At 47.5% G+C, this 13,258-nt stretch overlaps 1 protein-coding gene across 1 annotated transcript in view; it reads right to left on the reverse strand.

The window, feature by feature from the left end:
* Nucleotides 1-8,628: 8,628 nt before the first annotated feature.
* The window catches only part of SLC15A5 (solute carrier family 15 member 5), a 43,390-nt gene continuing 38,760 nt past the window's right edge, over nucleotides 8,629-13,258 (reverse strand). The window contains exons 8-9 of the mRNA XM_035127308.3: nucleotides 10,868-10,976; nucleotides 8,629-9,140 (exon numbers count right to left, since the gene is read on the reverse strand). Of these exons, the coding sequence (XP_034983199.1) occupies nucleotides 8,993-9,140; nucleotides 10,868-10,976 (257 nt within the window). The 3' untranslated portion in view covers nucleotides 8,629-8,992. The remainder of the gene's footprint in view (nucleotides 9,141-10,867; nucleotides 10,977-13,258) is intronic.

Genomic DNA, 13,258 nt, shown 5'->3' on the forward strand with positions numbered 1-13,258 from the left:
AATCCACTAACGAATTTTCCTGAGGATTTTAAAATATCATAAACTGTGGAAACACAACCTGGCTGCTTGTCTCCAGGCATGGCAGTCGTCCACAAGGGATTCTCATGTGGTGGGGTTGATGTTGCCAGCCTTCAAGTCATGTTTGCAGACATCTTTGTAAGGCAGAGTTGACCTGTCCATGGGTCTGGTACCTGAAGCTAGCTCCCCATAGAACCCATCCTTGGGGATCCTGCTACCTTTGATTCTGTGAACATGGCCAAACCAGCATGGGTGTCACTGAGACAGGAGTGCTGGCAACAGGGGCTTGGGAGAGCACATCATCATCATCATCATCATCATCATCATCATCATCATCATCATTTTATTTGTATGCCGCCTTTCCATCGTTAAAACAATGCTCAAGGCAGCTTACAACATGACAAGATTTACATAATCACCAACATCACAAAATAAATACCGGTAATACACATCAAAAAGTGCACAACCAAATGGAAAACAATTTCCACATAAATCATAAAATCTAAAAACTAAGAATATAGCATTAATATCAATCACAATATAAAATGACATAGATAAAAAAATAAAAGCAATTAAAAAAACAAAAACAAAAACGGAGCTCTCTCTGCACAGCAGCAGCAGCAGTCCTTTATGGAGCCTGCCAGGCCCTGCCCCAGGCCAGGTGGAGAGAAGAAGGGCAGGGCCCTTCAGGCTCCCAGCAGGTCAGTCCTGGGCCCATCTTTGATTGGAAATCTATCCTGCCATGTGACAGACTATTGGCCCATCCAATTGTCAGCATGGTCAAGCAGTGGCTCTCCTGGATTCCAGGCAGGGACGTAATGTGGAGATGCCGGGGTTTGAACCAGGAACCTTCTGCATGCAAAGCAACTGCTCTGCCAATGAGCAACAACCCTGCTCTGAACTACCCAGGTATTCTAGGTATGAGCTTTTGTGTGCATGCACGCTTCTTCAGATGCTCTGAAACAGAATTCACCAGATCCTTATATATAGTGGGAAGGTGGGGTGGGGTTTTTTCTCAGAAGGGTAGTAGGAGATGGGTGATTAATTCAGTGAGTATGGTAAACCTGTTGATGACTGTTAACAACTGCAATTAGTCCTACAGGAAAAAGCAAGGGATAGTATGCAATGACCAAAAATAGCTTTAGCATGGGTAATGAGACAAGAATCCAACATCTCTATTCAGACCAGGTCAATCAATCTTGCATGCAAACCAAAGCTCATACCTAGAACAAACTTAGTTGGTCTCTAAGGTGCTACTAGACTTTTTTTTTTAAAATTATTTCGCCTGAGCTACCCAGTCATTGCCCTTCCATTGTTAGCTACAAAAGGACTTGTAATTTACCACCCATGCTATCAGGAGCTTTGCCATTTCTTCCTGTGTACATTCTGCAATGTTCTGTTCACACCAATGGGCACGACATAACTTCCAACTATTATCCTTGTGATGACTGATCATATTATGACCCCTTTATTTTATATAATATAAGGAATGAACTTTTTAATTATTTCTAAAACAGTTTTCCATCTTTTTTAAAAAAATTAAAGAGATGCACTGCTACGCTGTAACACTATGCTGCAGTGCTTTAATGTCTCTGCATTATGGCACCACATTGCTACGACACCACCCTGCAATAATGCTGTGGCGCTATGTTGTTATAATGCTGAACCTCTCTTTCATTAAAGAAAATTATAACTGGGGAATTAAAGGATTGATAATTAATTCAATGCCAGATTAAAAACAATTAATTAAAAGATAATGAGCAGATTGGTTAAGGAACAGTAATGGGGTCATAAAATGGTGCTAACCCCAAATTATAATGAACGTGTGCTCGGTTGCTGTAGATTCGTCACTGCCGACACGACAGGCGCATAGAAATTTGCCTTATATCGTCTCAATATTGTCTGCAGTGGCAATGGCTCTCCAGGATTTCAGGAAGAGATCTCTCCCAGTTCTACTTACAGATGCTCTCTCGCTGAGCTATGGCCCTCAGCTATGGAACTATGGGGCTCTGAGCTCTGAATGATAGGGCTACCAGTGGCTACCAGCCATGACAGCTATGTTCTTCCTCCACCGTTGGAGGCCGTTACCCTCAGGTCTTGACTTTGGGCTTCCTGGAGACATTTGATTGGACACTGTGAGAACAGGATGTTGGGCTAGATGGGCCTTTGGTCTAATCCAGCAGGGCTCTTCATACGTCCCTCATATCAAGACCTTGCCATTTTACGAAGATGGATAATAATAATAATAATAATAATAATATATTATTTATACCCCACCCATCTGGCCAGGCCCCCAAGCCACTCTGGCCGGCTTCCAACAGAAAAATTGTTGTTTAGTCGTTTACTCGTGTCCGACTCTTCGTCACCCCATGGACCAGAGCACACCAGGCACTCCTGTCTTCCACTGCCTCCCGCAGTTTGGTCAGACTCATGTTGGTAGCTTCGAGAACACTGTCCAACCATCTCGTCCTCTGTCGTCCCCTTCTCCTAGTGCCCTCAATCTTTCCCAACATCAGGGTCTTTCCCAAGGATTCTTCTCTTCTCATGAGGTGGCCAAAGTATTGGAGCCTCAGCTTCACGATCTGTCCTTCCGGTGAGCACCCAGGGCTGATTTCCTTAAGAATGGATAGGTTTGATCTTCTTGCAGTCCATGGGACTCTCAAGAGTCTCCTCCAACACCATAATTCAAAAGCATCAATTATTTGGCAAAAATAAAACACAGTAATCTATTAAACATTAAAAGCCTCCCTGAACAGGGCTGCCTTCAGATGTCTTCTAAAAGTCTGGTAGTTGTTTTCCTCTTTGACATCTGTTGGGAGGGCGTTCCACAGGGCAGGTGCCACCACCGAGAGCTTTGGAGGCATACACAGCTATGGAGATTGCGCTGCTCTTACATTCTCCTGAAAAGCTTTTTGGTCTAAGAAAAGGCCAAAATACTTAGTCTCCAAAGCACCCTAGGTACAGAATAGAAGCCACATCAGGTAATACTACACAACAACATTGTTCTCAGTGGTATCATGCTACTGTCATTCTCCAGAGCCAGTGTGGCGTAGTGGTTAAGAGCAGTAGACTCGTAATCTGGGGAACCGGGTTCGTGTCTCCGCTCCTCCGCATGCAGTGTGACCTTGGGCTAGTCACACTTCTCTGAAGTCTCTCAGCCCCACTTACCTCACAGAGTGTGTCACAGATGGGGTGTTGGCTACTCCCGAGTAAGCACTCCACACATCCTCTGGATTTTCATATTTTTATTGTGCATGCTATATACAGTGGTGAGATGTCTCAAATCATGTCTGCTCTGCATGGGGCAGAAGCCCACAATGGCGTCTCGTGGGCTCTGACCCCCCTTTTAAGACTCCAAACGCCCCTCCTCCTTGCTCTATGGGTCCTCCGTGGTCCCAAACCAGGCTCCTGAGGTGCCGTTCCCTCTCCTCCCTCCTTTCCAGCCCCTGCTGAAGCTAGCTCCTCCCCTGCTTCCCTGCTACCAACCTGGAGCTGAGCCACCAGGACTCTGCAGAGCCCTGGACCCGTCTTAACCCTTCCTGTTCCTGATTTGAACTCCCAGACTTGCTGCTGCTCTCCCATCTGATGGAAGTAAGCAGAGTGGGCTGCTCTCTGCAAGCCCTCTCTCTTACATCCACCCCCCCTCCAGGCTCCCCCCCCTTTCTGAGGCCTGGTTTGCCTGGTCTGATGTCTGTAAAGAGGGCTGGAAGCCTGACAGGTCTTCCTCCTCTGTAGTGTGTGTAAAATCCTGTTCCCAGTCGGTGCTGGGTGGCTGGTCCGTGTAGTTCCTTCCGTTGTCATCCTCCTCCTCCCTCTGGAAAATTGCTTCCGATTCCCGGAGGGCTCCTTGGGTCTGCGTCTCCCCTGCTCCCCACCTGGGATCGCCCTCCCCCTCTGTGTTCCCTGTGCTACTGACGTGTGGTGGTTTGGGTCTGTGGGAGAAAGGAGCGTGCAGTTCCAGTGTGCGGTCCTCCCCTTGCATGGTGTGCGTGGTTGCCTCCGCGTTTTGGGAAGCAGGAGTGCCCTGCCTGGCCATCAGACATTTTAACCCCCCCCTCCCCCCACCGGGAGCCCGGGCTCGCTGTGGCACTGTAGACCTCCTCCTCTTCCTTTCTTTCTGGAACCTCTTGGCTGCCTTCTCCCTCCACCCTTCTGTCTAGTGTCTTTTGTGTGATTTCCTCCCCCTCCCTCCTGTCAGCGTCTTGTGTTGGATGTGTGTCACGTCCTCTGAACCTTGGGCTTTCCCTAAAGTGTGAGAGCAAAGACCTGTGACCCACGGGATGGACCTTTCTCGCTGTAGGTACTTCCCCCCTGAAGGTGACAGGGTTGATCTGTGTCAGAACCTTGAAGGGCCCCAGCCTTCTGGGTGCCAGCTTCTTCCCCCTTCCCCCCATGGGAAGGCCTTCTGACCACAGCCAGACCCTGTCCCCTCCGTGGAAGACCTTCTCCAGTCCCCCGTGATGGTCTGCCCCCTCCTTGTAAGCCTCATTGCTCCTTGCCACGTCTCCATCCAGTTGTTGGTGTACTGTCTCCCTCCTCTCACCCCATGCCTCAATAGGTGGTCCCCCAATCTCCCCCTCCCCCTGCTCTGGGAAGGCTCTGGGGTTTCGCCCAAGACTGGCCTTACTGGGTGTGAGCCTCGTGAAGACATGTACTGCATGCCCCTCCGTGGGGTTGTCATGATATTGCCTGAGAATCTTCCCTCTGAGGGAGTCCTGGGGCATATACCGGGCATCATTGCTAAAGAGTAACCCCTCTTTCTCTGCAAGCCCTTCCCCTGCCCCTTCTCCCTCCCTCAAGTCCCTCCGTATGTTCTGGGTAAAAGTGTCCTCTTTGGTGAGTTGGCTCAGTTTCTCTTCCTGCATCCCCGCCTCGGCGTCGTTCCATCCGCCTGGGGAGCTGATGTGGTGCGATCCTGAGGATTCTCCTTCTTTCCTGCAGTGCTCCTTGCCGTCTGCATCTCCAAAGGTGAGATCTCCCCGGCGCTGGCTGCCCACAGGGTCATTGTCCATTAAGTCCAAAGCTAGCACTTCTGCGTGCTTGTTCACTGTCATCTTTCGAGAGGGGGTCTGTTGCGTGACCTCACCCTCCTGCAATTCCCTGCCGTCTATGGCCGAGACGCTCATGGGAAGCTTCCTTGGGAAAAGGGGAATCTGATTCTGCCTACCTAGCAAAGTCCACCGATAGGAAATCATTGCTGCTGCCCCTGCAGAGAAGCCCGACTGTCTCCTGGGTCTGGCCTCTTGGCAGCTGCAGACTTACTTCCATCTCTTTGTCGTGCTGTGGGGTGTTACAGGAGGGCTCAGTTGTTGGTGCTCTGCCTGGCCCCTCCCCTCCTGATCTGGCATCCAGGCTTGTGTCTGTGCCTGCCTGCTCTCGCCATTCCTTCCTCTGGGGGCAGTGTTCCACCCAGTGGCTGGGTGCATTGTAAAGGCATCTCCCGCCTTTCTCTTCCCTCTGTTTTCCCGCGTCAGCGTTTGAAAGTACCCGCGCGCGGGCTTTGTCCCTCTGCATCACATCTGGCTGGAGGGGTCTGTGCTGAGCTGTAGCTGCCTTCCAGGGACTGTATGGGAGCTTGTGGCCGCTGCCTTTCCCCTCCGTCTGTCCCCTCTGCCCGGACTCGCCTCTCAGCCTCCTGCACTTCCATGCCACCATGCCTCTCAGCCTTAGAGCCAGCTTGTGCTGAGGGTCGCCCTACAAAGTGCTGGCCCGTCCCGAGTGTCCTCTCTGCTTGTCCAGCCTCCACTCCTCCGGCTTGGCTGTGTTCAGAGCTGCTCGGTTCACTAAGCCTGGCTTCCCCTGTGCCCGGGTGCCTACCTGGTGCTTGAGCCGTTCCATAGTTGCAGGGTGCTGGCTGCAGCTTGCTCTCTGCTACACCCCTCACGCATGCCAATCCTCCCTTGGCATCTCTCTCTTCTGCTTTAGATGCTGCCAACTTCATGCCGGCTGCTACATTTGCAGCCCTCTTCCCTCGGGGTAGCCATCAAAAGATTGTGGGCTTGCTGTCACAGATGGGGTGTTGGCTACTCCCGAGTAAGCACTCCACACATCCTCTGGATTTTCATAGTTTTATTGTGCATGCTATATACAGTGGTGAGATGTCTCAAATCATGTCTGCTCTGCATGGGGCAGAAGCCCACAATGGCGTCTCGTGGGCTCTGACCCCCCTTTTAAGACTCCAAACGCCCCTCCTCCTTGCTCTATGGGTCCTCCGTGGTCCCAAACCAGGCTCCTGAGGTGCCGTTCCCTCTCCTCCCTCCTTTCCAGCCCCTGCTGAAGCTAGCTCCTCCCCTGCTTCCCTGCTACCAACCTGGAGCTGAGCCACCAGGACTCTGCAGAGCCCTGGACCCGTCTTAACCCTTCCTGTTCCTGATTTGAACTCCCAGACTTGCTGCTGCTCTCCCATCTGATGGAAGTAAGCAGAGTGGGCTGCTCTCTGCAAGCCCTCTCTCTTACAGAGTGTTTGTTGTGGGGGAGGAAGGGAAAGGAGAATGTTAGCAGCTTTGAGACTCCTTCGGGTAGTGATAAAGCAGGATATCAAATCCAAACTCCTCCTCCTCCTCCAGTTGCCATCCAGTGGTGAAGCATGGGATGCCAATGCTCTGGGCCGAGCTGAGGGTGGTGGGTGGGTGGGAGGGAAATAGACAAGATTATGCATGGACATTCAACTGCCTAACAGCATCTGTGTCACCCAGCAGAACACAGTCACAGAGATCAGAGAAGTCGCTCTAACATTTGAAACTGGCATTGCATAACCTCTGCAGAAATTTTGTGCGAATGAATTGGGACGAACGCTCATGAAGCAGAGAGACTTTGCTGAATGGAGCCATAGCGTTGGTGGAGGGAGACAAAGGATCCTCTCCTTTTTGGCCTAAGGTCATTCAGGAAGCCTCAGGTCACCCCTCCGAGCTTCCTTGGCAAACTTTCAGCAACACTAGGCGCTGCCCGCGAGCAATCCTTTCAATAAAGAGACTCATCTACCCTCTCCAAAAACAGCAGGCATCAAGAAAGCATTCCTTTCTGCTAATTGGTATGACGACGAGACTACCCTGTTCTTATTTACAAAACTACAGATTTATGTCAAGCAAAGCCAATTATGCTTAATGCTTAAACTATTGCAGGTGCTGAATGACTTTGTTGCTAGGCAGTGGAAATGAAAAATGCTCTTTTAACGCATCTCATTGCAATGGAGAGCATGTGCTCCATCATCAGTGCAAACTCAACAGATGGATAGCTTAATCCCTGCCACTGATCTCTCTGCATCTCTCCCCCCCCCCCATTCTACCTGAAACAATGTCCCACATGCTTTGTCTTGCCCGTAGTACCTGGGAAATGGTTCGAATTCTTTTTTTGAAGAGCACTTCTTAATGTTATCCAGCAGATACATTTAACTCATTCAGAGTAGGCTTGGTAATTTACAGGTTGGGTTTTTTTTTTAATGAAGTTTGCTTTGATGTGCAGGCTGAAGGGGTTTAGCATCTGGTTTGTGGGTTTGGGTTGTGGTCGCTGAATAATGGCTATAACTACACTGGATTAGGGTGGGGCCCTAGCTCAGCAGTACAGCACCTGCCTGTGGATGTAGAAGCTCCCAGGTTCATTCCCCGGCATCCTCAGGTAGGGCTGGAAGAGGCACCTGGAACCTTGCTATCCTCTTGGTGCAGTCCAGTACAGAGCCTATTCCCTACTTCTGTTTCCATTGCTTTCAATGTTCTAAATCTCTCTGAGTGGCTCTGGGCATTACATAATGCCTTGAAATGACAGGGGAGAGGAAGCATGAGACCCTCGGTGTCAGGCTTCAGGGTATCGGCTTCCTCCCCCATGGCAGTAGATAAGCAGAACAAAGGAAAAGGAGTTTTATTACCAGTTAGAAACTTTAATAATCACAGCGAGAGAACAAAGAACCCATCTCCTAGAAATGGCAGTGCTCCCAATTAAGGCTCACTCCCCCCTCTGTCCCAATTGATATATGTCACTTCTTCTTGTAATCTGAGCTTGGAGCTGCTGTGTTTCCTGTTCTGCCACTTTCTGAGCTCTCCAGGACTTTGGGGGAGGGGGTGGTGGTGGATACTATCCAGAGACTGTGAATCTGTTAACTCTCCCTCTTCTAGTGTTTCTTCTGCTAGCTGTTCCCCATCCAGTATTTCCCAGCTTCTGCCTTCTGAAATATGCCCCTCTGCAAACCACCGTTCCAAATCTATACTGTCCTCCTGCTCCTGGGAAGATTCAGGATCAGGAGGAAGGGGTGGCTCCCACCATTTCCCCTCAGTCCAACCCTCCTCAGCACAGTCCCTGACACTTGGCTACAGCCTTCTCTAACCTAGTGTTCTCCAGGTATTTTCAACCCCATCTCCCATCAGCCCCAGCTATGTTTCTGCTGCTTCTCATGTGCAAGTGGACATCTTCCTCTTGCTGCTTTGCATACCATCAGCAAACACAGGTTGGAGTGGTTGCTGAGAAACATATCAGCCACTCTAATGCTTTATTAGTATTATTACCACTACTTCGTGCTTCCTACCCCTTACTGCTGACTGCACTGCCTCAATCGCCTGAACTTTTTGCTCAACAGACACAGATTCCCAACCTTCTGGAACAGGAAACTTACACAGCATTGAGTCGCAAGAGACTTTATTATATGCAAATGTCATTTTCAGAGTGAACTCTTGCACACTCGCACACACATGGAACACGAAGTTGTAAGTATTCCTCTTGCCCACTTACAAGGCACCTGTTGGGGTGTCTCAGTAAAGGGAGCTAGGCCGATGGAAAGCTAAGGATTGGAGCCAAAGTCTGAATGCTCTCGCTGAGATTTCAAACGTTATCTATCTTGTAAGGACATGAAAAGGAGAAACAACAATCCATTTATTGTTAAGTCAGTTCATAAACACAGACAGGAATGTATCATTAAAATCTGACAGACAATACTCTGGTGACTGACTGCGCCGTGTGACCAACCAGTCATTTTCAGAGCAAGATTTCACAGGAGAGTCTCCACGGGAGACAAAGGAGAGGGGCAATCCAGGATGCTGTCATAAAATATAAGCGATTTCTCATGCTGTAAAAGTTGCTCTTGAAGAAGACTCCCTCTGAATCCTTTGTCATAGTCCTGCTGCAGATTAGTGTACCTGCAAAGCAAAAATAAATTAAATCTCCTTTGATGATGATTGATTATTTGTACCCTGCCCATCTGACTGGGTTGCCCCAGCCGCTCTGGGCGGCTTCTAGAGTATAAAGACATTTGAAGCGCAATGCCAGTTTGGATATGCCAGCCATGTTTAATGCCTTCAAGAGCCCAAAAGGGAAAGAACGATGACTATGACTATGACTATTATTAAATTTGTATACCACCCTTCATCCGAAGATATCAGAGTAGTTCATAGCATAAAAAGACAAGATAAAAATACCAAATACACATTAAAAACAAGAATAAGAACAAAGCAATATTCCTCCCTCCCACAACACATTTAAAAGGGCATTGGATGTCAATTAGCGCGAGGCCTAGAATAATAGAATCGGAAGAGACCACAAGGGCCATCCAGTCCAACCCCCTGCCAAACAGGAAACACCATCAAAGCATTCCTGACATATGTCTGTCGAGCCTCTGCTTAAAGACCTCCAAAGAAGGAGACTCCACCACACTTCTTGGCAGCAAATTCCACTGTCGAACAGCTCTTACTGTCAGGAAGTTCTTCCTAATGTTTAGGTGGAATCTTCTTTCTTGTAGTTTGAATCTATTGCATTGGCCCAGAATTGCATTGGCCTGGTTGAAGAGGAACATTTTCATCTGGCACCTAAAGGTGTACAGTGGTACCTCGGTTTCAGTACACAATTGGTTCCGGTAGTCTGTACTTAACCTGAAGCGAACTTTCCCACTGAAAGTAATGGGAAGTGGATTAATCTGTTCCAGACGGTCCGTGGAGTACTCAACCTGACACATACTTAACCCGAAGTATGAGTGTAATTGGTTCTGGAAGTCCGTACTTAACCTGAAGCATACTTAACCTGAAGTGAGCTTTCCCACTGAAAGTAATGGAAAGTGGATTAATCCGTTCCAGACAGGTCCGCGGAGTACTTAAACTGAAAGTACTCAAACTGAAGCTTACTTAAACCGAGGTATGACTGTACAGTATAATGAAGGCGGCAGGTGAGCCTCCCTGGGGAGAGCATTCCACAAACAAGGAGCCACTGCAGAAAAGGCCCGTTCTCATTTTGCCATCCTCCGGACCTCTTGTGGAAAAGGGCCTCTAATTTGTTGAACTGCCTCATGCAGAGTCAAGCCAAAGGTGTAAGCATCCCAGAATTGTGACTGACAGCTGCTCACCTTTTACCTAAGATCAGGGACCTTATGCAAAGAAAGTCCCTATTTCTGTTTGTGTTAAGCCTATTTTGAAAGGTGTTGTTTAAGCCCATCTGACACAGCTATGGTATTCAGGGTCATTCGGCTCTGTTTCCCATCCCTGTTCACTGTAGCACAAGAATGTGAAAGCCCCAAATCAACATAGAACACAGCAGCTAAAACCAGCATCCTTTGCAGCAAAGGCAATGTTTGGTGTATGAAGCACTCAATAGATTGTAACTGAAATTACCTAAAAGCATCTAAAAGACTGGGATTGTATGCCCCAGGCCAGCATCTCTGCAGAGGGCATTCCATCAGGAAGGGCCACCACTGAAAGGGCCCTCTTTCTAGTGGCTTCTCACTTGGGAACTTGGAGAAGGCCCTGTCTGAAAATGCAGCATCATATGTGAATATTCATTCCGTTCAGGCTGGTCAGACAATGCGTCAAGATTTAATATGCTTAATATGCAAGGACAATGCGTCAAGATTTAATATGCTTAATATGCAAGGATTTACCTGTGTGAGATGGCCCAGAAGCCTAAAGTGTTAATCATCATTAGTGAGGCCAAAAAGAAGTAAAACCGCTCCAGTTTACCCTCATTTAGAATATTTGGAAACCAGTCACCTGTTGGGGGAAAGAAAAAGAAAAAACTGTATTTAGATGAGCTCCAAGAAACCCATCAGAAAAATAGAGTGTAGAGTGCCACACCCCTTATAAAATCTTTGAGTTGGAAGGGACCCGAGGGTCATCTAGTCCAACCCCCTGCAATGCAGGAATCTCAGCTAAAGCATCCATGACAGATGACCAACCAACCTCTTCCCTCTTCCATGTGATAGCCCTTAAGATATTTGAAGATGGCTATCATATCTCCTCTCAGTCTCCTCTTTTCCAGGCTAAACATATCCAGCTCCTTCAAGCACTCCTCATAAGGCTCATTTTCCAGACCCTTGGTCCAGACATCTGAAGGCAGCCCTGTTTAGGGAGGCTTTTTAAATGTTTAATAGATTATTTTATTTCATTTTTCTGTTTAATAGATTATTTTATTTCATTTTTCTGTTTAATAGATTATTTTATTTCATTTTTCTGTTGGAAGACGCCCAGAGTGGCTGGGGAAACCCAGCCAGATGGGCGGAGTATAAATAAATTATCATCATCATCATCATCATCATCATCATCTTGGTTGTCCTCCTCAGCACACATTCCAGCTTGTCAACATCCTTCTTAAATTGTGGTGCCCAGAATTGGACACATTAATCCAGGTGTGGTTTGGCCAAGGCAGAATAGAGCGATAGAGCGATACCCTCAAACCTCAGAAGGGTCCCTTGACACAAAGCATGAGATTGTCAAATGACTTGCGTGTTTAATCACAAGTAGGGATGAGGCTGGAATCTGTGTGGTCTGCTTCTTACAGTAGATTAACCTGACCCACTGCTTCCCAACTTTCTTGCATGTAAGAAGGTAACTCCCAGTAAGATTATGGATTCACCGGGGGGGGGGGCGCTTCGGACCAGATGCTCCTTAAGGTCCCTTCCAACTCTATGATTCTATGACCTCATCAGATACAGCGATGCATTTTTGGTGCCCCAAATGTGTGCACAGATTTACATACGTTCCTCACACACAAAATATTTCCCATTAAAAAAATCATATTGTATTGGAGAATGTGTTGGAAAGTGTGTTAAAAGTGCATATACATAAATGGTGCGCACAAAATTTGCACAGTGGGACACAAAGGAACAGCATGAAATGGGACAGGAATAGGAGGGAGGCAGGTAAACAAATCCATGTCTAACTGGAAGCAAGACCTAAATGGGGCAGAGCAACCCGTTCAACCCCAGCCCTAGTCACAAAGCCCCCAGGGCTAACCTATGATATTTTGTTACCAGAGTTGGAGCCGTAAAAGTTGCCCCCAGGTCTGCATATGCAGTACCTAAGTCCAGTATGTGGAGCAGAAAATTCCACAAGCGCCTCTCCTCTGGCAGTAAAAATACACTGATAAAAAATAGCTATTTGCTTCCTGTGAAGTGCTTTTATGCACATACCAAAGAGGACACAAAAAGATCCTCTCTCACCCAGAGATGGAAAGAAGACACGGCCAGAGAGGAATGGCAAACCAAGCAGATGGACTACACCGAAATGGCAAAGCTGACTGGAAAACTCAGGAACCAAGAGGATAAAAACTTTACAAAAAGATGGGAAACATTTATAAGTTATCTAAGAGACCACTGTAAACAGATGGAAACACTGGCAGGATTTTCATTTCACTTGTAGCGTAACAAATATAATGGACTATATGGAGTGATTTAAAAGTTAAGAGTATGGAAGAATATGTAAAATAAAAAAATTCCTTCAGTAGCACCTTAAAGACCAACTAAGTTTTTATTTTGGTATGAGCTTTCGTGTGCATGCACACTTCTTCAAGTGTGCATGCACACGAAAGCTCATACCAAAATAAAAACTTAGTTGGTCTTTAAGGTGCTACTGAAGGAATTTTTTTATTTTACTTCGATCCAGACCAACACGGCTACCTACCTGTAACCAGAAGAATATGTAGTTTTAAATGTTTAAAATGGGACCCCATGGAAGGTGGGGTGGGGTGGGGAAGTCGTGAGATTTGGAGGAGTCTCTGTATATGGACTTATATTTGGATTTTTATAACCTTGTATTTGTAAAATCAAATAAAAATTATTTCAAAAAGATCCTCTCTCTGGCACCGCTAAGCATGCATGGGGGTCTTAGCAGGTGCCAAGGGACATGTCCCAAGGGCAGCATGGTGCTCACGGGCACCATGTTGGAGAATCAAATGACATCTTCGATATACAGGAACATTTGCTGTGCTAAGCACAGTAAAGGTAGGAAGGATGACCGAGTTTCCACTCCACGACTTGTGGTAGACACAGTGCATC

This window comes from Zootoca vivipara, chromosome 9 (genome assembly GCF_965207765.1).
Source record: "Zootoca vivipara chromosome 9, rZooViv2.hap1.1, whole genome shotgun sequence".
Taxonomy (NCBI): domain Eukaryota; kingdom Metazoa; phylum Chordata; class Lepidosauria; order Squamata; family Lacertidae; genus Zootoca; species Zootoca vivipara.